The sequence below is a fragment of the Neofelis nebulosa genome, chromosome 4 (assembly GCF_028018385.1).
Source record: "Neofelis nebulosa isolate mNeoNeb1 chromosome 4, mNeoNeb1.pri, whole genome shotgun sequence".
In the NCBI taxonomy this organism is placed as follows: Eukaryota; Metazoa; Chordata; class Mammalia; order Carnivora; family Felidae; genus Neofelis; species Neofelis nebulosa.
The window spans coordinates 77660569-77686958 of NC_080785.1; the positions used below are offsets into that span (position 1 = coordinate 77660569).

General features: G+C 38.3%; 1 protein-coding gene across 1 annotated transcript; it reads left to right on the plus strand.

Annotated features, from left to right (window-relative positions):
• The first annotated feature begins 585 nt into the window (after positions 1-585).
• On the plus strand, positions 586-25803 carry STEAP4 (STEAP4 metalloreductase). Its single transcript, XM_058725171.1, has 5 exons — positions 586-736; positions 17800-18257; positions 18900-19427; positions 20961-21125; positions 22735-25803. The coding sequence occupies exons 2-5, from the start codon at positions 17802-17804 to the stop codon at positions 23020-23022; spliced, it is 1437 nt and encodes a 478-aa protein (XP_058581154.1). The 5' UTR covers positions 586-736; positions 17800-17801; the 3' UTR covers positions 23023-25803.
• The last annotated feature ends 587 nt before the right edge of the window (positions 25804-26390 follow it).

Sequence of the window (26390 nt, forward strand, 5' to 3'; positions counted from 1 at the left end):
CATAGCTGTAGTTTCTGAGCTCCTCCTATATAGGAAGACATATCAATCCCATTTGCATATATATAATTATGCAATATATATTATTGCATATTATTATGTAATATTATCTAGCTATAGATCAACAATAAGGCATCCACATCATCATCCCTCTTTCTTTCAGCTTCTTTTGAACGACTTAATCTACCTAAATGAAAACCTCCTAATTCAAGATCAAGTTATGAGCCCCATGAGAACCCAAGGCTTCCAGACAGAGGGGAAAGATGTCACCTTTTACTCTGAATTGAGACAAAATGGCAGCAAGAGAAATGCCTCGAAGCCTAGACCAGGTAGTGTTTTCCCAGCTACTCAGAGTTGTCTGGCTCCTTCGGGAGAGGGATCCTCCTCAGCCTCCCTAAATTTCAATCTGCCTGGAATGCAGATTCCACGGGCTCTGGGGAAAACCCTTGAAAACCCCGCAGGCTGATACCAGCAGCAACATCTGCAGCAACGGCCACAGTGGCAGCACAGGAAGTTCTGGTTCTTCCAGTTGCCCGGGATTCCCAGTTTGAACGCTTCCTGGAAACGCTTTCTTCACCGCTTATCTTGCGAAATCTAGCGGGCCCTCCCTCCTCTCTCTGGCCTCTTATACGAGCGAGAGGCGCCACCCGCAGCCCGGAGCTGTGAGCTGACCCCCGGCGCTCCCTGCTGCAGCTGCGCCCGACCGTGGCCGCCTCGCCTCAAAAGCACTTCCTAGCAGGTGGGTCCCTGTAGCCCGCTACTGCCCCGTACTTTTCGCCGCGCGGCTCCCCTCCCTTATCTGCTTCAGCCCACCTCGAGCCCCTACTTCCAGGACCCTACTCTCCAGCCCGAAAGCACCTGGAAGAAGGTGCTGGCAAACTCTGCTCCGCGCCCCCCTTATCCCCGCGCCCCTCTCCAAGACGGGCCATCCTAGGGTGTCCCGCGATGAGTTAAGCAATTCAGCAAGCATCTATTTTCCTGGAGTTTTATCGCCCATCTCTACCCCAGGGTGCAGAGAAACCCGAAGACTTAGGGTTTATATTCCTCTATCTTAACTTCTGGATGAGAGCGGTTTTGTGGCGCTCACCAGGAAGGGCATCTGGAAGAATGTGGCTTTGGCAATCTCCGCAGTCTCAGATCTTCACCAAGAGCTGAAATGTGTGCCGAGATCTGCAACCACTTCCGTCCTTGATCTCGATTTAAACTCCCTCTTTTGTAATTTAGCGATTGCTTTTCCAGAGAAATACTGTTGGAAAAAGTAATTTATTGTGAAGAATAAATAAATCTCTGTTTGCCAGTTTGTCCAGAGGCAGCTAGAAGGTAGTTCCCCTCCCTCCCTGGATGGTAATTTAGGAACTTTTTAAAAAGATGACTGGTGTCATGAAGGGGAGCTGGACGGAGAATAGGGGAGGGAGGTTGGAGAATTCTATTCCTAGTTCTAACTAGAAGCTCACCACCTCAGCCTCATTTTCCACATATGTAAAATAAAAGGCTCTTGGACCAGATGATCGACAGGGTCCAACACTTTACCAAGGTGAAAATCAATGACTAAAGATCTTGCTGGTTTGAAATATATAGAAAATCTCATTAATGCAGTAAGTATAACCAAGGAATTACTTTCTTCATACTAATGCAAGTTTCAGTGTTGTAGGGAAACTACCCAGTTTTGGAGTGTCTCTTCCCACACAAGTATCTTAGACTTCTAACACATTTATCATTCAGAGAATACTCTCAGCTTTCAAAACCATTCTTCAGCCTTGCTCTGTGAGAATGTCCTATTCCCTATAAATGGCAGTCATATAAATGTCACTCACATGAAAGAACATTTTTTCTGATTCAGTAGGTGTAATTTTATGAAATGGCACATTTATTTGAAGCAGTAACTTTTTTGAGATATGGCCTTTTGCAAGGCCCTGAGTTTTTCAGAATGCTGTGATTTAGCACAGAATGAAATTCCGCCTGCATGCATTCTACCTGTGTGGCAAACATTGCCAACCCAGAAAACCTATTTATCAGGCTTTGGGGTTGTAAAGTAAATGGTACATGTGTATAGAGAAATTGGGTCAGAGCACTTTCTCCATTGGCAACATTTATGGCTCTGCAGAAGTTCACAGAGCAACTTCATGTTCAGAAACCGATGTGTACAAGACCTGACCCCTAACTCGAAAACAATTTCCAGACTTCTGTCTTGCTTCAGCTTACTAACGGTTGTTAGAAGTAACCAAATAAAAGTTTATAAGCCTGTTAATAAGTTGAAAACCCTGGGCCTTGAGCCTTGTTCTGAACAGTTTTAAGAAAAATTGATTCATTTGTTTTAGAATTTCAAAATTGAAGAAACCCTGGGCACTCTGCATTTCACGATCTCCTGAAGGACCACCCTACATCATTCCACCATTGTTAATGCCCTTATTAAAAGGACATAGATTCTCCTTTTAAAATCTCCCAAGTAGCTGATTCTGCGGTCACCCTTGGAAACACAGTCCAGTGTTTCGTGATCCTCACCATCTGGTTCTTTTTATAAGTCACTTAGATCTGTCGTCAACTGCTATTTAAAAATCATTTCCTTTTAAAATCTTAAGAAGGCTAAAAAGCTACTGGCAAATAGATGTACATAATCACCCTTCAAACTTGAAGACTTGCTAGGGTACCTTTTTGGTAGTTTCCCCTGAGTTGTCCTCTGAGAAGGAGGCCATTTGCTAAGTCTCTGCACCCACATCTACCTATAATTCTTACTGTTAAGATTCTACACGGGCTACGAATAATGTGGTTTTCTGGGTGGGAGCATTTTTTTGAAGTTACATTTATGCCATAAATAACAGAAATAAGATTTACGAAGACAAGAGCTCTGAAGTCACCTGTTTGTTTCTGTTCTTTGTAAGCCCAAAGAGAATGGGTCATTAGTCAATGATGAAGACTTACTGAGCAGTTCTGCATGATGTGTTAAGCCTACTTGAGACATTTTGAATGACTTTTCAAAATGATTTGAATTAACACTTGTTCTTTTGTTGAGAAGAAATCAGTCCTGGAAGGAACAAAGGCGATAAATAACTAAAGGATAATTAATGCTTAAAACAATGCATGATGAGAAAACTTATTTGGCCTATATACATAAACAGTTTGTTTTTCCAAAACCATTAAGGAAAAGAGAACAAAGGATGCTTGTACTTTATGGAGATCATCTTTCCGAAATATACCACTACAAAAAGAATACACTCTTCTACTAGAAGAACTATTTCCATTCTAACTAGGCAGGACATTGACATCCTAATCCAAATCCTTCTCCACAATGTTCTAGAAGAGTTTATTAAACCATGTGAGAGAGATCTTACCACATTGTACTTTGACAATCACATATTTCTGATAAGTTATTTTGAGAGAAATATGTTTCTTTTAAATGTAGATTGTATGAGCAGTTCTAATGTCAGGCTGAAGCAAAGTTCAATTTTCATCTTAAAAGGAAAAAAGTGTGTGCGAAGGGTAATTTTGAAAAGTTAGGACCTATAATTCTGAATAAAAAGAAACCTAAGAGGTAACAATATAACTACATAGTACACCTCTTAGAGGGTTATTAGAACCCAAACTAGGTAGTCTCTTTTGCCTCAGTTCCAAATACTGGGGGGGGGGGGGGGGGGATGGCATTAACAATAGAGCAGGGGACTCCAGTGAGGTCTTCAGTGGTGATGGCACCAAAGCTGAGGAACATGAGAATATGAAGGGGCAATTAATGGTCCACACTGATTATGCATGTTTCATCTGCACCTGCTCTTTTCACAGGGTGTGGAAACAGCTTTAAGCCCAAGTTAAATAGTGGCTGAGGCAATTTTGCGCAGACTTTAGTAAACTTCCTTGTCCTTTTTCCCAGATTAACTTGTGCCCATTCTTTAACCTGGGACCCACTTTGCGCAATCCCTTGCTTGGGTCCTTATACACTATATTATAGCAGTTTGAGGATGTGTCTACGTCCTCCCCAAGAGGGAGTACAGCACAGTGCCTGGCACAGAGAGTCTGTTCAAAAAGTCTGTTGCAAACATGAAAGCCTATCAACATGTTGATAACACTGATTTTTATTTTTGGAAGATAAGAACCCTTATGAATGTAGTAGGTTCTGAGCACAGATGCCCCCTGCACTGTACCACTTAAGGTCAAAGTGTCCAGATTTCAAACATTCGCCATTTGGGGAGAAGCATGAGATTGCTTTGTACTGTACAGTCAATATAAAATAAATAGTAGGAATTATTGTAAGTATTTTTTTAAAGGAGGAAGAAATTGCAGGAAACTTGGTGGTTCTTCTCATTAACGTTAATTTTAGTAACCCTATTATGTTGCTATACCGGGTTTCATAAAAAAATGTGTAACTATAATACTTTAGAGTGTAATTCATTTTAAAGAGTGACCTAATAGGATTAAGGCATTTAACTGAGGCCAGGAAAATTGGAATATTGAATTTTTAAAGGTTTTAATTAGTTTAACTTAAGTAAAACATGTTAGCCCTTCTTTAATACTTGAAAGCATGGTATAAGATACAAAGCCTAGTGAACAGTTCACAAGAATTAAGTTGTATCAAATCATTCTTATACAAAAAAAAATTTATCATACTTCCAGTTATTTCTTCTCCATTACCCAAGTACTAAAATGATTTCTTCATCCTATTCAGTTGCCCTGACTTGGGTGGTATCGGAAAGGGGAGGATGTTGAGGAGAAAGCAGTTAGCAGCTTGGCAAATGGTTTGATTCAGTTGATAATGAAAGCGTATCAATTGCCTCTGGTTTTCCTAGACTAAGATCCCAAATTGTGCATTCTTGAAGCATATCTGAAAAATGGAAAGATACGTGTTTGGGGATAGCAGTACACAAAGAGGCTCCTGTCTCTATCTCCCCCAGGAAAGCAGGAACTACTTTCCCATTTCCAAGGTCACATGCAATTCTTGGGAATGCAGGGAGGGGGGGAGGTGTGGGAAAGGTAGGGAAAGAGCCAATGGGGTGCTGGTAAATGGCTCTCTGAGAAGAAAAAAAAAAAAAAGTCCTGATTGATCACATTTGCTGATTTCCATGGCATGAAGATTCCCACCGTGCCTAATGTCAAGCTCTTACCTGGCAAGCCAGATACCACTGAAAAGAGCTGACATTGAAAACCGAGGAATTTAAAAGAAGGAGCTGTCTCATTAAAAAATATTTATCAACTAGCACTGCTCTCAAGTTTGTATATCAGAGTATAACACAGGGAGGAAGGGGAGCAGTTTCAAGAGCACTTTGTCCCCTGGGGTAAGACACAGAGCAGCTACAAGGCCAGACCCGGCCCCAAAGCTCAAGCTGATCAGTCCTGGCAAACATTAGAGGCACTCTGGCCACAGCGGAGTCCTTGCCTCTGAGAGCTAGCTTAGAAAGAGAAGAAAATGGTACCCAAAAGATGAAGGAGACTATATTCCTAAGAATGTGTGAATCTCCCCTGCCTCCAGGAGATTTATTTTTTAAATGGTAACAAGATAGACAATATGAAGCAGAATTGAGTTTCTTTTTTTTTTTTTAATTTTTTTTTTAATGTTTATTTTTGAGACAGAGAGAGACAGAGCATGAACAGGAGAGGGGCAGAGAGAGAGGGAGACACAGAATCAGAAGCAGGCTCCAGGCTCTGAGCCATCAGCCCAGAGCCCGACGCAGGGCTCGAACTCACGGAGCGCGAGATCGTGACCTGAGCTGAAGTTAGACGCTTAACCGACTGAGCCATCCAGGCGCCCCGAAGCAGAATTGAGTTTCATCAGCAGGGACTTAGGAGTGGGATCAGATCCACAGCAACACTCCTCTACCCCCAAACTAAGTTGGCAGTTATCAATATTTAGATAATTCCTCGTGGCCTCAATGTGAAGATAAATGACTATTCATAGGGAATTTACTTAAACAAAGTTCATTCAGAATTGAAATGATCAAATCACTTGCCAAATATCCCTGACCACAGTAGTCTTAGAAAAAGCAAACCCCACTAATTGACACTAAATATTAAGTGGGTTGTCGCGATCACCAAATTATCCAATAAGCAAACCCCCATGTAGCGTGTACAAGCCAAATGCCACCTAATCAGCAAGATAGAGTTATTTTTTCTGATGGTGGCAAGTCCAGTTCTGTCCTGATGCTGAATGTGTGATAAACTACAGATTTGTAAGAAGTTGTCCAGCATTTAGAAGGTAAATAGAGGTCAAGGCAAATTAACTCAGACGTGACTAAATTCCTGACCTTGTTGTCATGAGCCCCAGGCTTTAATCAAATAAATTAACCAACCTAGTCAGTGGCTAATGAACCTACATGATAAAATTCTTGGCCAGGGAATCTTGACAGATGTGGCTGAGACCCAAATGTGAAAACATGTATTAGTAAGGTTTTTGGTTGAACGAGAATTTCATGTAGAACTTAAGTTAAAAATAAATAATTTTTTCTTTTAAAGTACAATTAAAATAGATACTAGAGATCTGCATTTCCTTGCTGTCTTGGTAATTCATTGGGTGGCAGTGAAATGTTACTAACAGAATCATTATAGCTGCAGCACAGGCCATAGCTGGTTCTCATTATTAGCAAATCCCTATAGAACATTAACGTGAAGGTTATATAGTTATGTTCTTGTGACTTGATCAAACTGTACAGGTTAAGACTCCTGTTTCCTTTTGTATTATTCTGTTGGCCAGCGTAAAAGCTAATCATCCATAAACTTGGTTGCTATGAGATAAATAATATTTTCTCACAAAACAATTGAAATAATTTATCAGTTTTTCAGCAACCAACCTACAGTGGTTTTTAATTGGATTAAATGCATTAAATGCTAGATATCTTTTTGTCTGTGGCTATTACTAACAGAGGTACTTCTAACTACAAGGCTAAAATAAGAAATGCACTGTTTTATTTTCAAATAACATGTGCAACTGAAGACTGAATGTCAAAAAAAAACCAATTAATTAGAAAAATCCATTGATTATAGACATGTTACATTTTTCATAAACTGCAGTCAGAAGTCTTTTTAAGCCAAGGTCTTCGGATTTTGCTGCAATAATATATACCTGTCAGTAAAATAATACATGCTTAAATGTGAATATGCTTGCTTTCTCTGAAGAACCTTGAGTTCACTAAATACAGAAAGAGCTCAGTGAAAAAATTGGAGGAGTTCATGTGTTAGTGGAAGGTTCTAAATTTTTTTTTAAGTATGTTTTGCTTTCCATTTGTCCCTGGGATATATTAAAACAAATGCTCTAATCACAAGAAGACTGGCACCATTGCACAAATCCCTGCTGCCCCTCTGCCTTGTGATGAAAGGAGATACTTGATTGATGGGCTTCAGCTCATTACAAATATGTTGTCAAGTCATGTAGGGCTTTCAGGTTGAAATTCAGAAGGAATAATAAAACAGAAGGAGGGACTTAAAAAAAAATCCCTGGTTACAGGCATCAAATTAAAATGAAAAATCGTGTCACATCTTATAGAGTTTAAAAATGTTATTTGTGGGGCGCCTGGGTGGCGCAGTCGGTTAAGCGTCCGACTTCAGCCAGGTCACGATCTCGCGGTCCGTGAGTTCGAGCCCCGCGTCAGGCTCTGGGCCGATGGCTCGGAGCCTGGAGCCTGTTTCCGATTCTGTGTCTCCCTCTCTCTCTGCCCCTCCCCTGTTCATGCTCTGTCTCTCTCTGTCCCAAAAATAAATAAAAAATGTTGAAAAAAAAAAAAATTTAAAAATGTTATTTGTATCCTAATTCTTTGGAAGGGGCCAAGCAAGATCCCTGGCTTTGTGTGCTACAACACCAGGGGCAGTGTATGTGTCCATTGGGGATAATACCTGCCAAAAGAATTCAAAATCTTGGATTGAACAATCATTTCAGAATTCAAAGCTGAATTATTAAGTGGGGAAAGGTGGAGAATATCTTTAATAATGGTTTTGTCCAAATGATAAACGAGATAGTGTATGGCACCATTTGAGAGTTACTATTCAAATTCAGGAGCACTGTAGTAGATCTGTGAGGGGATTTGATCCAACAAACTTTGTGGCTCATGGAGAACAACCTGTCAAGGTTTTCTTGAGATAGGAACAAAGCAAAACCCTATCTGGCTGTCTAATACCAAACCCTGAGTCTGACTTCCTCGAGTTTCCTCTTTGTGGGTCCTGCACACTCATTCCTGCCTCTGGTTTTCATAAAAATAGGAATTCTAGGCTCTCAGACTCAGCCAATGAGTATGTCGTGGGAAAGTTGAAAAGCAGGTGAAATGTTCCTGCAAACCCTTATAACCTCATCAACACCCTACTTTCTCTCTGCCTTTCCCTTCCCTATCATCTCTCTCCAAAAAAGATAGACTTATCTTTTTTTCATTTGCAGTGGTTTTCAGCCGTGGTTCTCCTTAGAATTGATTGCTTGTTTGGGTTGGGTTTTTGTGTTGTTGTTTGTTAATACAGATGTCTGGGCTCTATCTCAGACCAATTGATTCAGAATCTCAGGGGGTGGTGCCCTAGCATTTAATAGCTACCTAGCTGATTTTAATGTATGACCAGGAAGAGAACCACTGTAGCAGACCATTAACTGAAAGCTAACAGGTAATGGTTTGCATTCTTGGCTCAAGTAGAATCATCAAGGGGAGCTGTTTTTGAAAAAGAAAATGCCCAGACTCTACCCTAGACCAGTTGACTGAGACTCTCCAAGAGTTTGATCATCAGTATGTTACAAAAGTTCTCTATGTGATCCTAATGTATACCAAGGTTGAGAACCACTACTTTCTAGTGGTTCCTGTGTATGGGTGTTTGCATTTTATAAACCTTAGTGATTCTAAGAATTCACCTTGATGGTTGAACAAAACTCTGGAAAGAGTGCCAGGAAGACATCTGTTTGTCTATACCACCACCATGGCCCCTCTCCCTGCATTCCTGTCCAAACCAAATTCAATAAATGGGTCCTTCTTTGCCTACTTATGGTTTTATCATGGTTCCCAGCACACTTTCTATTACCCAAAATTGTGTGTTGTGATGATGATAGAGCTTTGTCTTTATAGTCCTTTTCATGATTACCTCCAAACCTTTTTCAGTGAAACATTTTTTTTGCATTTTTAGTTTGTATAAATATATAAAACTGGGTAAACTAAAAAACAAGTAAGCCTTCTAATATTGTGTGTTAATATAAGATTGGATCTTTATATCAAAGAATTTACCTTAATTTGTATTTTCTATAGATTTATCAGAATAGAAGATGTAAGAGGATTCATGAAGGCTAATTTTTCCTTTCAGGGCTCTCTGCACCTGAGAGAGAGGGGAAGATTTTCTTTCCTCTTCCCATCTTTAAAATGGTCTTATATTCATAAGTATTTACATATTTTCCTCTTCATTCTGTGAAAACATTAGGGGAAAGAAATGGCCCATTTTCCAAAAGCAAGGCGACAAAGTGCCCACCTTTTAGAATGGGCATCCTTTGGGTTGTTGATCCCTGTTCTTCTTACTAAAAGGAATGCAGAACAGGATCTATTCCAGGGCACAGAGAGGGGAGAAAGATCAATTTGCCTCTGGCTGCTGATACACAAGGGACTTCAAAATTTTATTTTGATGTGTTCTCCAAATGAGGTCTATGCATATACAGAAATATACTGCTTAGGATAAAAAGAAGTCTATTTTACAAGTTTAGATTTGTATCTACTTATCAGATAACTGCACACTGCTATTATACTTTAATATGAATTAATATTGTAATACAGCCGTGATTATCTCCTAAACAAAACAAATAGATTATGTTTTATTCTCAGAAAATGTCAAAAATCATTGATTTGTTAAGTATAAGCATTTAAAATATACAATTTTTATAGCTATGGATAAGATATTACAAAAACTTATATTGAAAGGCAAAGGAACTAGAATATCTAAAACAGTTCTGAAAATTAAAAAAAATGAAGTGGGAAGAATGAGTCTACCTAATTTTAAGTCATCAAAACTTCATAGAATTGGCAGAATGTAGAAACATAGATCAGTGGAACAGAATAGAAAACCCAGAAATAGAGCCATGCATGTGCAGGCAAACGATTTTTGACAAAGGTACAAAAGCAATTCAATGAAAGAAGAATAGTCTTTTAAAAACTGATAGGGAAGTGATTATATATTCATAGACAAGAAAAATTATTTAAACCTCAGACTTTGTACAAAGATTAACTCAAAAATGGATAATGGATTTATATGTAAAATATAAAACTACCAAGCTTTGAGGAGAAAATATTCAAGACCAAGAGCTAGGTGAAGAATTCCCAGACATGACATGAAAAGTACAATCCACAAAAGGAAAAGGCAATATATTAAATTTAATCAAAATTAAAAACCTCTGCTCTGCGAATGACCCATCAGAATAAAAAAACAAGCTACAGAGTGGGAGGAAATATTTGAAGACCACCTATCTGACCAAGGACTCATATCTAGAATATATAAAAATTCAACAGTTAAAAAAAACCAAAAATCCATTTAAAAAATGGATGACTTTTCAAAAACAGGACATATAGTAGCAAATAAGCAAATGAAGAAGTCCATACGATGGACTAGTAGTCAGCCATAAAAAGGAACAAACTGATACATGCACCAACTTGGATGGATCACAAGGGCATTATGTGAAAGGGAAGGGGGAGGGGGGATGCCAGCATGAAAAAGTTACATTTTATGTGATTTGTTTAAACATTTCATTCTAAAATGACAAAATGATAGAATTAGAGAACAGCCTGGTGATTTCCAGGGGTTAAGAGAGCAGAGAGGGGAGTAGAGCTAGAACAGTTCTGTATCCTAATGGCGCCAATGGATACATGAAGTTACCTATGGGATAAAATGACAGAGAACCGTACACACACATTCTACCAATATCAGTTTCCCAGTTTTGATATTGTACTACAGTTATGGAAAATGTAACCCCTGGAGGAAATGAAGGATCCCCAGGAACTTCTCTTACTATCTTTACAACTTCCTGTGAATCTATAGGTATTTCAATAAAAATATTCTTTTGTTAATAGCATTGATTTGTTAAGCATAAACATTTAAAACATGCAATTTTTGTTATCTTGTTGAGACATTTCCATGTTTTTTAAAAGCCAGAATGCTCTTAAATTGGAAGTGGCCGGGCCCTCTCTCATCTCTGACCTCTAGGAGGTGATAGAAATAAAACACACAAGCCAGACAAGCCCTAACTTCCTCAAGAGAAGCCTACTTGGAATATCCCAGAAGAAGGCTGTCTCAGGTTCCCCATGCCTGGGCTGGGATCTGCAGACAGAGGGAGATGACGGGCAAGACTCTACATGACCCACACCTAGTCCCGCTCTGTGCCTTACACGCACGCACATGAGTGCACCCATGCGCAGGCATACAAGCTTCTCTGGTGGCTGCTACCATGGCCCTTCCAAGTCATCTTCCACCTTTGCATCTGTGCTGTTGGTTACCAATCTCTTAATCTATATGAACACCCAGTGGGGTCACTTTACCTGTCTTGGCCTTCATCTCAAGGAGCCTCTGAATGATTTTCCAATCCAGGGAGTATTCTTGTGTTTCCTGTGACAGAACTGAGGTGTGTAAAGAGCAGAAGGAAAAAGAAATCACTATGTCATGTTTTAACTATCTTAACTCTACTTTCCCTTAATACCTCTGCTTCCTGTGTAACACATTTCTTATTTTCTTTGTTCCTTCCATCCTACATTTAAAAGTAAAATAGGATTAGGAAACTTTTTAAGTGGCAGAAGAAATCTTACTACCTCCAGAAACCCACGTTTACACACGGGAGCTATTTTGAGTTACAAATGGTAAGAAATGGGCGTAACTTCCTTTTTTATATAATACCTTCTCTAAAACGAACCCTCAACTTGATCTCCCTTGTGGTTTCAAATATGCCTACATCTCCTTTTTATGAACTCCTGTCATTGGAATTTTTTCCAAGAGTTCAGAATTAAATTCTTCCAAAGAATTAATAACTTTATTTTTCACATGTTTTTTCATCATCCCAGTTATGGTAACCTGAGATCTGATCTTTTTTTCTTTTTCCATGAAAACAAACAATAACCAAACTGTTGTATTATCCTGGATTGATTGGCAAGCAGAGGCTGTGACAAAGGTATGCATGCAGAATTTATTAGGGAAGTGATTCCAAGGAGCGGGAGTGAAGAGCAAGGGGCATAAACTAGGAACATGAGAAAGATGGCAGGAGAGAGCCTTAATTTGGCCACTGCTAAGGAGGAGTGGTGCTGTATTCTGCTGTGGCTTTCTGAGGAGCCTTATAAAACGTGTCAGAACTGCGTGCCAGAAGATGAAAGGGTCAGCATTTATCCAGGGGGCCACGTCCTCCATTGGGCTATGGTGGCCCCATGGGTCATATGTGTCTGAATGCTAAGCAGGTACAGGTATCAGAGAAACCTCAGGACAAGAATGAAGAGGGTCCCCAAACTGGGTCCCCAAAGCGAGCCTCTGATAGGCAGTGGAAGTTCAGCAGAGCTCCATTACTGCCCAATAACTAAAAGTAGAACCAGGAAGATTTGAAGAGGAGCTCAAGATGTGGCCAACACAATTATCAACCTTATAACATCTGTAACTTGATAAGGAGTAACTAATTGCCCTATTTTTTTCTAAATCAATCAGTGATATTTTAATACCTCCTTACCATCTTTGTACCTCCAATTTGCCCAGTAATATCTCTGAAGGTTTAAGACTAAAAATATTTTTTTTAAGGTTATTTTCAGAGAGACAAAGCACGAGCAGGGGAGGGGCAGACAGAGAGAGAGAGAGAGAGAGAGAGAGAGAGAGGGAGAGAGTCCCAAGCAAGCTCTGCAGGGTCAGTGCAGAGCCCAGTGTGGATTTTGAACTCGTGACCTGAGCCAAAATCAAGAACCGGACGCTTAACCAACTGAGCCACCCAGGTGTCCCAAGAGTGAAAATAATTTTAATGTTTGGTGTAACAACCCAAGTGTGTTACACTAGATTGTTAAGCTGCACTTTAAGAGTAAAATATTAAAATAAAATATGAAAGAATTACAAATGAGAGAAATTCACACTTGAACTGTTTATATATCTATGTTTTGATAAATTCATATGCCCTGAAGCCATTTCACACAGGATTTTTAAGAAATAAGTGAGGAAAGCAGAAACTTCTTAAGAATTATTGAATGCTATTCCAGATAAATTGCATATATTTCCAATAATCCGTTATAGAAGCAAAATTAACCCTTACTTTATAGAATTTATATAAAGGTTTCATTAATTAGGTAACTAATAGATTGGTTAATTAGAAAATTAGTAAATTACTTGAATAACCTATTAATATTAGATAAGTTATTGAGCATTTTCTATATCTCAAGAACTATATTAAGATACACTAGTTCATCGAATCCTCACACTGTCTCCAAAGTAGGTACTATCAATCTCTCATTTTAAAGATGATGAAAGAGAGACACCAAGAGTTTAAGTAACTTACCCAAGCTGAGAGTGGTAGTAAAAATTGGAGCAAAGAAAGAGGCATTTAGGTAGCTTAGTTGGTTAAGTGTTTGACTCTTGATCTCATCTCAGGTCTTGATCTCAGGGTCTTTTTTTCTTTTTTTAATGTTTATTTATGTATTTATTTTTGAGAGGAGAAAGTGCGAGCAAGGGAGGGACAGAGAGAAAGGGAGACAGAGAATCCCAAGCAGGCTCCGTGCTGTCAGCTCAGTGCCTGATGTGGGGCTCAAACTCACGAAACAATGAGATCATGACTTGAGCTGAAATCAAGAGGCGGATGCTTAACCAACTGAGCCACCCAGCTGCCCTGATCTCAGGGTCTTAATCTCATGATCATGAGTTCAAGCCCTATGTTTAAGCTTCACTAAAAAAAAAAAAAAAAAAGTTGGAGCAAAACAATAGTGCTGTTTAGCTGATATGTTCTTTTTTTTTTTTTTTAAGTTTATGACAGGTTAGAATAAATTAAGGTAGTGGCCAAACTGCCAAAATTGAGTCTGGAATCACTCTCACTTTGCAATGATTAAGATGATCCAAGTAAGAATATGTCAATAAAGATACCATCCATCTCATTAACAGTTGCTGGTAACTTTATCAAATCTGTATTTTGCTTGCAAAGGTTCATCCAAATATAAGAGATAGAAAATAATGTTAGGATAAAAGACTGGATGAAAAGTGAGGGGACAGCTATCTGACCTTCTTTGAACACACTCACAGTCTGACAGTAACTAAGGCATCATTTACCAGTTTGAGGGGTTGAGTTGTAAGAACAAGGTGTTAACTGATGAGCAATTAACCAATATAATATAAATTGCTAACCTAGTTTACATTTGTAGATGCTACTAAAAATTTTTCAAAGGCACAGCTACGTTCCCATCTGAGAGGCCCTATATCATCTTCAGGTGCTTCCCTACATGCGGTCACACCCGTCTCTGACAAAGTTCAGGGTATCAGTTACCAGCTGGTTTTAAAAATGATTCAGTTGCTATGATTAATTCAGTTATTCAAAGAGTTCCTGTGGAAGCACAGGAGAGTCTTGTATGTCCTGTCCTTTTCTTCCATGACTTGTGACTACCTCCAAAGCTCTAACTGGTCTGCTTGTGATACAGGTACACATTTTTAGATAAGCTCAGGTAAGAGTATAGGTGTTTTCCACAGGCCAAATGGAAAGGGCAAATTTCTGAAATCCCATTAAAAAGGTACAAGCTTCATATGTCCTACAATCAGCATGAAAGCCACCCTGTAGAAATTAAATAGTGACTACATCTGGTTTAAAATTCCACAGCAAATTCACTGAGTGTTACTTTAAACCCATTTGGATTAAAGAAGCAATGTCTTTACAACATCCTCCCCAACTTCTCTCCTTCTCCCTTATTCTTCCCCATGCTTATATCATAATCATTCAACTTCCTCTTCATTATGTGCCCCACACTGTGCCTGGCACACAGAGCAAACAGCTACTTCTAACACCTACAATGCACCTTTCTAATATCATTCAACAAATTGTAGCAGGAAGTGTCTAGTCCATCATAATCAATGCTCTTGTTAGCACTGGGGATACGTTACTAAACAAAAGAGAAAGAAAGAAAGAAAGAAAGAAAGAAAGAAAGAAAGAAAGAAAGAAAGAAAGAAAGAAAGAAAGAAAGAAAGAAAGAAAGAAAGAAAGAAAGAAAGAAAGAAAGAAAGAAAGAAAGAAAGAAAGAGAAAGAAAGAAAGAAAGGGTGAGAGCGAGGGAGGGAAAGAAAGAAAGAAAGAAAGAAAGAAAGAGGAAGAAAGAAGGAAGGAGAAAGAAAGGAAAGAAAGAAAAAGAAAGAGGAAGAAGGAAGGAGAAAGAAAAAGAGGAAGAAAGAAGGAAGGAGAAAGAAAGGAAAGAAAGAAATAGAAAGAGGAAGAAGGAAGGAGAAAGAAAGGAAAAGGTCAATTGAAAATTTAAACTAAATAATAAATGTTATTTAAAATAAATAATAGGGGTGCCTGGGTGGCTTAGTCAGCTGAGGGTCTGACTCTTGGGTTTGGCTTAGGTCATAATCTCAGGGGCATGGGTTTGAGCCCCACATCGAGCTCTGTGCTGAGCATGGTGCCTGCTTGAGATTCTCTCTCTCTCTTAAAAATAATTAATTAAAAAAAAAAAATTAAAAGAAAAAAAAAAAAAAAAGGGGCGCCTGGGTGGCGCAGTCGGTTAAGCGTCCGACTTCAGCCAGGTCACGATCTCGCGGTCCGTGAGTTCGAGCCCCGCGTCAGGCTCTGGGCTGATGGTTCGGAGCCTGGAGCCTGTTTCCGATTCTGTGTCTCCCTCTCTCTCTGCCCCTCCCCCGTTCATGCTCTGTCTCTCTCTGTCCCAAAAATAAATAAAAAACGTTGAAAAAAAAATTAAAAAAAAAATAATAATAATTAATTAATTTTGGGAAAAATTCAGTACTAAAAGAAAAAAATATTCTAATAAAACAACCAAGTTTATTTTATTACATTGGAGAAATTTGAGGACTTTTATTTGATTTGTTTTTTAATTTAAATTTCACAAACTTCCAAAAAGTAACTCACATGGTTTACAACAGTATCCAACTTTAGTTTCAACTTGCATTTCTTTTATTTTGGGTAAGATTAAGATTTTTTTGTTTCACTACATTAAAAAGTCTTTCATATCACCTTAGGATAAACAGTCAACTTATATCCTTTGCCTAATTTTCTAAAGGACAATTTTTTAAAAATATTTATTTATTTTTGAGAGACAGAGAGCATAAGCAGGGGAGGAGCAGACACACACACACACACACACACACACACACACACACACCCCGAATCTGAAGCATGTTCCAGGCTCCGAGCTGTCTGCACAGAGCCCGATGTGGGACTCGAACTCATGACCTCATGAGATCATGACCTGAGCCGAAGTTGGATGCTTAACTAATTGAGCCACCCAGGCTTTCCAGAAATCATTATTTTTTTATTTGTAGGAGTTAAAAATATTTTTTCCAGTTTGTTGATCTTCTTACTTTGTTTATAGTGGTTTCTGCTTTGCGGGTATTATTTATTTTTATGTAATCACATTTATTCCCTTATTCTTTAATGGTTTCAGGAATTTATAGGAAAAGAGCCTTTCCCCTCTAAAGTTATAAAAGAAATCTCAATGTTTCCATCTAGTTCCATTATGGTTCTACTTAGATAGATAGATAGATAGATAGATAGATAGATAGATAGATAAAGACAGATAATTTAAGTGTTTAATTTTTCTTCATCTAGTTCTTGTACCTGTCTTGTTATCATGTTAAGTTTATTCCTAAATATTTTCTCTATTTTGTTGCAACTGTAAATAGGACCCTTTCTTCTATTAAATCTTGAACTTATTTTTTAATAAATGAAAAATATTGATATTAATTGGCTTCCTGAACAAGATGCTGGATTGATTTTATTACAGTACTTTTTCAGTTGACTTTCTCAAGTTTCCCAAAATTAAAGTTTGATCATCCACAACTCCTTTTGACTTTCTATATCTCAAATCTTTTACTCTGGTCTAGTTGTGTTAGCTAGAATTTCCAAACAATAATAACTAAAGTGGTCAAAGCAGATACATTTCTCTGGCTTATGACTTTATTGGGAGTGTTTCTGGTCTTTTTTTTTTTTTTGTAATTCTCTTTAAGTATAATACTAATTGATTTTAGGTTGAGGGAGATATTTTGTATGTTAAAGAAATATCTCTCTGTTCCTTTTTGACTATGAATCAAAAATAAATGTCAAATTTTAACACATGTCCACTTAGCATACATAAATTTGACTGTATTTTTCTCCTTAAATCTTCTAATATATTAAGTTATATTAGTAGAGTTCCTAATATTGAATTTAAAGAACTAATCTTTATATTTATTCCTAGAATAATCCCCATTTGATCAATGCACACTTTCTCTTGCCCAGCTACTGGATTCTGTTTGCTAATGTTTTATTTAGGATTTTTGTATCATAAAACATAAGTAAATTGGTCTACAATTTCCTTACTAGTGCATTCTTTGCTAGATTTTGCTCTGAGAACTCTAGGAACTGTTAAGTGTTAGGTAAATGCAGTTATCATTGTAACACAGGTCCATGGTTTAAAGCATCCACCAATAAGTGCCTTGGTTCTTCACTACATCTCTTTATCCAACAGAAGTTTTTCACTAATGACTTTGTTAAATGAGACACATGTGAGCATATACATGAAAATTTTTACTCTTTCCAAATTATGTGGGAATTACGCTTGAGATAATTCATGAGAAGATGAGAGCAACCTCAGATGATCACTGTTTCCTGGATATGATTCTCATTAACTTTTCCAGGTTGAGCATTCATATTTTGTTGACTATTTCTGTTATTATATTTCAGTTATGGAAAAAACTTCTACAGATGCATTTCCTTTTACTATGAATTCTTCAGAAAAGCAAGAGACTGTATGTATTTTTGGAACTGGAGATTTTGGAAGATCACTGGCACTTAAAATGCTCCAGTGTGGTTATTCTATTGTTTTTGGAAGTAGAAACCCCCAGAAGTCCAGTCTGCTGCCCAACGGTGCAGAGGTCTTGAGCTATTCAGAAGCGGCCCGGAAATCAGACATCATAATCATAGCAGTCCACAGAGAGCATTATGGTTTTCTCACAGAACTAACTGAGGTGCTCAAAGGGAAAACATTGGTTGACATCAGCAATAACCTCAAGATCAATCAGTATCCAGAATCTAATGCTGAGTACCTTGCTCAGCTGGTGCCAGGTGCTCACGTAGTAAAAGCATTTAACACCATCTCAGCCTGGGCTCTCCAGTCTGGAGCACTGGATGCAAATCGGCAGGTAATATTAAATGATTACTTTATACTCAATCTTTAAAAAAGTAAATGTTTGAATGTCCACTTTCCTCAAAGATGCCAAAATATAATTACAAAACAAAATACCCACTAAACATTTCGGTTTGCTAATATGTGCCATGGATAATTTTCTTGGGCTTAATCAAGTTGTCAATTGTTGTGATTTATTTCCCACTGTCAGCACCCTCAGCTTTGAGTTTGATTGAAGCCAATGGTGTTAGTCTCCAGAGGCCTCCTATAAATACTAAAAAGTAATGCAGTTAAATTGTTGATGGATATCCTTTCCATTCCCATCACACTGTATGAAACTGATTCCATTTATTCACTGAGATTAAAAGTAATCCCAAAGTGATATAGTACCCACAAATACAGAAGAAAAATCAAACCATCACCCTGGGAGAACCAAGTCCTATTGTGTCAGTGTGATATACTTAAAACCACTCTCAATTTCAACCCTGGTACTTAACTATCCAGCACGCATGTGCAAGTTGAAAACATGTTGCTTCTATATCCTTGTTTGAAAAGCAGTTCACTACTACACGCCCTTGCTCTGCACAGTGCTTACGTAGACTTTCAAAGTAATTATTTAAAGAAAGAATAAGTACAAAATAAATTATTCTTAACCCAGGTGTTCGTCTGTGGAAATGACAGCAAAGCCAAGCAAAGAGTAATGGATATTGTTCGTACTCTTGGACTTACTCCACTGGATCAAGGATCTCTCCTGGCAGCCAAAGAAATTGAAAACTACCCCCTGCAACTGTTTCCAATGTGGAAGTTCCCCTTCTATTTGTCTGCCTTTCTGTGTGTCTTCTTCTTTTTCTACTGTGTTATAAGAGATGTAATCTACCCCTATGTTAATGGCGGGAAAGATAGCACATTTCGCATGGCTATTTCCATTCCAAATCGTGTCTTCCCAATAGCAGCACTTACACTGCTTGCCTTGGTTTACCTCCCGGGTGTTATTGCTGCCATTCTGCAACTGTACCGAGGTACAAAATACCGCCGATTCCCGGACTGGCTTGACCATTGGATGCTTTGCAGAAAGCAGCTTGGCTTGGTGGCACTGGGATTTGCCTCCCTTCACGTCCTCTACACACTAGTGATTCCTATTCGATATTATGTACGATGGACAATTAAAAACAGAACCATTACCCAGGTAAATCTCTACTCATTTGTATTCTCCAGTTCCTTAAAGCAAAGGGAAATCTTGCTACATCATATTCCACTTCACAATTATAGAAAATCACTCTTTTAACCATCTTTTTTTAAATTTAATGTTTATTTATTTATGTTGAGAGAGGGGGCAGGAGCAGAGAGAGAGTGAGACAGAGAATCCCAAGCAGGCTCTGCACTATCAACACAGGACCTGACACAGGGCCGGAACTCACGAACCATGAGAACATGACCTGAGCTGAAATCAAGAGTCAGACAGTTAACCGACTGAGCCACCCAGGTTCCCCAAACCATCTTTATTTTTTTTTTTTAATGTAGACTATAGTTCCTGTTTGGGGTTTTCTTTGTTTTGGTTTGGTTTGGGGTTTTTCTGAGTTTGGGTTTTAGGGTTTTGTTTTGTTTTAATGAATTTGGTTGAGATCCCATAAAACTAGTGAGAATGAAAGTTAGATTCTCAGGTTTGCTTGGGTGCAGATGTGTACTTGCAGGATTCACTGGGATACCGGCAAACTGGCAGATTTGGAGGCTCAGGAAACCTAATAACACTTACTTGAATTCCTTAGGGAAGGAGAGCAGTCAAGAAATGTAAACCAATGAGTTTTTAAGCTTCTCTTGTTGTGCATGCTACTTCCTTTTGGAAGTCAAAACCAAACATCTTATAAAAGTAAGGGGACTGTTCAAACCTCTGTCACAGGAAGGTAAACAAATTCACAAAAGGGTGCTTATACCTCCACTAATGTTTGACTTGCAGAAAGCCATCCTCAAAAACTAGAAAATTAAACAATTTTGAGCAAATGTCAAATACTATTTTCTGCATAGTGAACAATTCAGAGAGAATCAGCTCAGAGAGTCATAAAGCAATCCCAGAGGAAGTGCTATCCATCCGTTCTAGTTTGGAAGTAATTGGTTTTGATCAATCTTACTGAAGTCTCAAAGTTTCTTAGTCAATAACTCATTGATGGTACTTTTGTGGATTTCTCTACATTATTTCTCAAATACACAGGAGATTCTTAGGTAACAGTCCCATTTAAAGGGCCTGGATTTTCTCAGTCTGTGGTATGGGCAGACTTGATGCTATATTATGACATAATAAACATGAAAGAACCCAAACGCTGTGTGTGTGAATAATCAGCATATAAAGCAGATGAACAGAATCCAGATATAATCATTTGAGAACATCAAGTTTTGCTTGAGGAACAAGAAGCCATATGGTAAAGAAGGTTTAAGTAAATGTTTACTTTGTTTTAGAATTTATAGGGTCAATTAAAACCTTCTACACAATTCCTAGAGTCAACTATATAATAAAGTCCCAGCAGAACCAATTACTTTTTCTACCAAGAAATATCATTTCCAAGTACATATTTCTCTATAGTTATTTTCAAGTGATTATTAAGAAATACATACGATTTGTCCTGAGCAAATATAGTATGCAGAGGTATTTTTCACTGCCCTTAAAAGTCTGGGCAGTTTGTAAAAAAAAATGTAATTTTTAAAAATTGATAATAATTTTTCTTAGGCAACAGCAAAGAGAGAAGATCCATTTAGCACCTCTACTGCCTGGCTTAGTGATTCATACGTAGCTTTGGGAATCCTTGGATTTTTCCTGTTTGTACTCTTGGGAATCACTTCCTTGCCATCCGTTAGCAACACGGTCAACTGGAGAGAGTTCCGATTTGTCCAGGTAACGACTTCAAGATATAATCTACTTTATATTGCAAAATAAGTCTGGCTTTACAAATATTTTCATTTTTCTCTCATACAATGTACAGATTTTCATTATGCTCCTTCACTTCCACCGCAGTGTCACAAAAATAGCAAGTGAAACACGTTCAAGTCCAAAAATGCTAAACTCTGGTACCAAAAGGCATTGCATAATAGTTTCATTTCCTAGCTGGGCGTCACATGCCAAGACTGCTGACTACTCCTAGAGCCACAGGTGTGAGTATAGAGTGAAGAGCACCAATAACTATTAAACTTTGTGTGTAGGGATATGCTAGGCACAAGGTGAAGAGAAACCCAAAGACAAAATTTCTACTTCTGATATCTGCCTTCTAATAAGGACATATTGATACAAAAAAGGCATATATTAAGCTCAACTTTAAAACTACCAAAGCAAGGTTTGTTAGACTGTCATACCAGACTCAGTGCGGGTCTATACAAGGAAGAATTGGTTTTGCCCACATACCAACCACCAGACACCTCACTAAAAGCAGTTAGTTACTATTCTTATAGACCAGTAGTCCTCAAAGTGTGCTACCTAGAACCTCAGCATCACCTGGGATCTTATTAGAGACACAAGTCCCCAGGCTCCACACAGACCAAATGGATCAGAAACTCTAGAGGTGTGGCCCAGCAATGTGTTTTAACAAGCCTTCCGAATTATTCTGATGCATGCTCATTGTGAATCAGTATAATAGAAAAGACCATTAGTAACTGGAATTGGATTTGAATTTTATAAAACTATTTGAATTTCTGAAAGTCTTGCAGTTTCTCCCATAGAACAAATGCAGTCAACATTTTCTCATGTTAACACCTTTAGTCAAGGCTATTAAGACAGAAATAAACATTGAGCTTTAGAATTTAGGCCAAAACAAACAAACAAAAGTAAAGTTTGCTAATTGTTCTTTACTGCAATAGAAATTAGCTAGCATCTGCTTTTAGTCTGTAACATAAACTAATGTGGTGCTTCTTAAGGACATACTGTCTTAGCATCTCTGGCCTCCAGAAAAGTTGATCAAGGAAAGAGTTCACCACTGGGGAAGAAGCCACAGTATATTACTTATTCTAACTCAAAAAAGTTTACTTCTGGAAAACTTTCCCATCTAGCCAGGTTAAGATGAAACCACCACTTAATCCCTTCACCTATTTCGCCCATCCCAGGAATGAAAAGTACGGGGAATATAGTCAATAATATTGTAATAACATAGTATGGTAACAGCTGGTGCTACACTTGTCATGGTTAGCAGTACAAAACATAGGCAATTGTCAAATCAATACGTTGTACACCTGAAACTAATGTGACATTGTATGCCAACTATACTTCAAGAATAAATTTTTTTTAAAAAAAGGATGAAACCACCATAACATTTATAAGCACAATATTTTTTAAATGAAATATTTATCAACCTGAAGGAGGGTTAATGTTTTCTCCAGTACTTAGCAGAGTGTTCTAAATATTACAGACGTCAAAGGTTTGTGGTTGGTAATAAATATCCTGCATTGGCTTAGAGTGTTTCATTTTAAAATATAAATATAGTGTTAATGTACATATTCTTTTCTTGCTTATCCAGTCCAAACTGGGTTATTTGACCCTGATCTTATGCACAGCCCACACCATGGTGTATGGTGGCAAGAGATTCCTCAGTCCTTCGAGTCTCATATGGTACCTTCCTTCAGCCTACGTGATAGCACTCATCATTCCCTGCATCGTGCTGGTGATCAAGTTCGTCCTTGTCCTGCCATGTATAGACAAGACCCTTACACGGATCCGCCAGGGCTGGGAGAGGAATGCGAAACCGATATTGAATGGAGAAAGATATTTAAAGCAAAGTTCAGTCCACCTGGACTCTGAACTGTAGTAGTGTATATTTAGAGAAGACTACGTAATGGGAACAGTTAAGAAGCCATTTTTCTCCCACCATGACCTGAAGTTTGTTAACAGAGAAGGAACTGTTGCCTGACTTTAAGAACTTGACAGATAGGAATAGAACACCAGTAAATCTCAGGTTAGTGATGAATCTGTGTAGGTCCCTGCCTCTCTTTTTTCCAGAGGCAGCAGGGCTGAGGTCATGGTTATCTTTGTGGTTTCACACTAAAAAGTTGTTTTGTCATGGGCAACGTGCATGACCTAATGTCTTGCAAAATCCAGGGGAAGTACAGCAACTTCCTTCTCTGGGTCAAGGGGCTGAGTGGAATGAAAAGGAAAACAGTATGATGGTGGCCACTGATAAAGGCTTTCTGAGGTATGTCTGAAAAGGAGGACCAATGAAGTGAAAGGAATGTGAATTTTTCTTATTGTTCTTTGTAAGTGAAGGTGGTCAAAAATATTGCCATAGTGAATTCTATGGTTAAATGTGCTCTTTGATTTTGCTTTTGCCAACATGGATGTGTACTGTGGAGAACCATTTTATAACACAACAAATCATTTCACAATTGATTGGAAGTAACCATGGGTTGGATATATGCAAGTCTATTACTGTTGTCGTAAGATCCTTCCTTTACAAGGAATAAATACAGGGAAGATTGAGTTACAATTGAGAGATATCCACTTGGATTTTCTCAGTGTACAACAAGCAAGGAAGGGTTGATAAAACCCTTGCACGAAAAGTTCACATAAACCAGAATTTTAGACAGCAAGCTACATAAATTTTGTAAAGCTGCGCTATACTAGGTATGTATGATTTAGATATTGTGGTATGCTTTGTGAATACTATATTCCAAATATTGGTCAATACTAATCATCTATGAAATGGATTTCTAGTATAAAAAAAAGTGTCTTCTCTAATTCTCAAGGCTTATTATAATTTTAAGCAGTGACATTAAATGAATAATGAAAGTATAATTTTGATAAATGCATAGATGAGAGAGAATTATGTAAAATCTTAGGGTAGGGAGGCATGAACAGTAGCTGAAATATAAGACTTGGTTCTTTCTCAAATCTTTGTTGTAATGCAGATGGTTTGCTCTATTTTTCCTGTGCTGATAATACCATTTCCAAGATGACTTTCCACAGGATTAGCCTTCCTGCCTCATGCATGAAGCTGAAAGGGGCCTTAGGCACCCACTTCCCACAAAATGAAATAACCCAAAGGCTTTGGGTTTGACATTTTTCTGCCTACTCCATAAAGGCCACCTATTTTTCTTTCTGTTTTAACTTTTATTATCATATATTCTACATGATGCAAAATGATTAAAATATATTAAAATATCACCCACCATCCAGGAGATTTTTCTATGAAACTTTTTGAAAATAGTTTCATCTATACTGTATATTCAACTTCACATCCTCCCTTTTTCACTTAATATATCAGTGGTTTTGTTCTCTTACTTACATGGTATATGTATATTATTAATGGCTGCATTAATATTACATCAAATGGGCACTTATTTAACCAATGCGCTAATTAAACACGTAGGTTATATCTGTTTTTTACTAAAACAAATAACATTTCAGAATATCTTAGCACTTATAACTTTTTTCCATACTTTAAATTATTTCCTTGGAATACTTGCCAAGAATTGGGATTACGAAATTAAATAACTTTTTTAATGCTTATTTATTTTTGAGAGAGAGACAGACAGACAGAGTGTGAGTAGGATAGGGCAGAGAGAGAGACAGAGACAGAATCCTAAGCAGGCTCCAGGCTCTGAGCTGTCAGCACAGAGCACAGTGCAGGGCTGGAACCCACAAACCACTAGATCATGACCTGAGCTGAAGTCAGACACTTAACTAACTAAGCCACCCAAGAGCCCCAGATTTTGTTTTTTATATCAGTTTGTGTTCCCTGAGAAGGCACACAGAATGCATGCTCCATTAATTTATCTTTGATTCACTCAAGCAAGGTTACAAGAAACCTGGAAAACTGTGAGCAGAGCTGAGGTGTGTGGCATTGACCCTAGAGCATCAGTGGGAAAGACAGAGAAAATGTCATTACTCATCTACTCTGTTTTGTGAAAAACAGCCAAGTGTTCTAGGGTTGGAGCCTGCTCTTTGTCTAGAGAATGGTTGCTTCAAAATTAAATACTATCCAGGCTGATATAAAGAAAACCTCTGGGGTTAATCATGCTTTTTGGTATGTTTTTACTTGATCATAGTTCATCACTAAAAATAGAAAATTATACAACTGGGGGGGGGGAAGCTGCCTAGAGTAAAACTCTACTTTTATAACCTAGTAAAAATGTTCTACCTATGTAGTTAATAAAAGCCATCCATGAAGCTAGAAGTTAAAGAACACGTCCAGTGGTTTTGGTGTAACAGTGCGTTGCTAGGCCTGACCCTCAGCTTCAACTACAAGGGTCGCCAGCCCCACTGGTGGACCGGAGAAGCCAATTTCCTCCTTTCATCCCTCTCAACATCCCTCCTCCCCAACCATCAAACCAACTTGGCCATCCTAACACAGCTGACTCCTCCAGTTCACCTAGGGTTGGAAAGAATGAGTTTGGAGCAGAGGAAAGTAGCAAACTATATTCCTTTTAACAGGTCCAGACCGTTTTACATAAAAAAGTTAGACTAAACTTCACTGTATTCTAGGAAAATTTTTATTGAGCTCATAAACATTTTGTTTTTGTATGTCTGCCCCATGTTAAGGGATGATTGCTTTTGTAAATTTGTACTCATTAAATGTCATTTTAAAAATACATTCCAGGTTTGTTTAATTCTGGTTTTGACTCATTAGCGTTTCAAAAGGAAAAAAAAAAGGCAAGAAAAGGTTGGAAGGATTTAAATCACAGTAGTTCTGGCATCTGGAAGTAAAAATACCTCCTTTCAGGCATAAGGAAAAGGAGAGGCAGGACATGGGCTTTAAAGCACATTAACAGATTTGCAGCTTTGTGCAATATATGCTTGAGCTCATCAGTGGGTGCACTGCAATACCCTATGCATTTCAATTTTACCCTCAGAGAGGCGAGAGCATCAGCTGGCCAAACAGGGGTAGGGGTATATTATCCCACACCAGATTTCAGTTAGAGGTAGAAAACAAAATGCCTTTCTTCCTCCAGGTAGATGCCACCATGGCGGGGCTAATGACTTCACCAGTGGACCGACCTCAGGTTGGAGTTCAGCCTGCAGACCGGATATTAAATGCCCTGCACAAGTGGACAGCTGCAGGCCTGATGGATGTAACCATTCTTTCAAAAGCAAAATAAAAACTGGGAAATAGAGGGCTAGCAACCTGGAGTAGGCTAGAAGCAAACAGAAAAGCCCCCACTGAAAAGCTACTTCAATCGG

Bases quoted from the DNA above. Each gene is read 5' to 3' on its own strand.
- STEAP4 (XM_058725171.1), top strand. From the start codon at position 17,802: ATGGAAAAAACTTCTACAGATGCATTTCCTTTTACTATGAATTCTTCA. The intron at 19,428-20,960 runs GTAAATCTCTAC...AATTTTTCTTAG, and splicing joins AAAACAGAACCATTACCCAG to GCAACAGCAAAGAGAGAAGA. The intron at 21,126-22,734 runs GTAACGACTTCA...TTGCTTATCCAG, and splicing joins GAGAGTTCCGATTTGTCCAG to TCCAAACTGGGTTATTTGAC.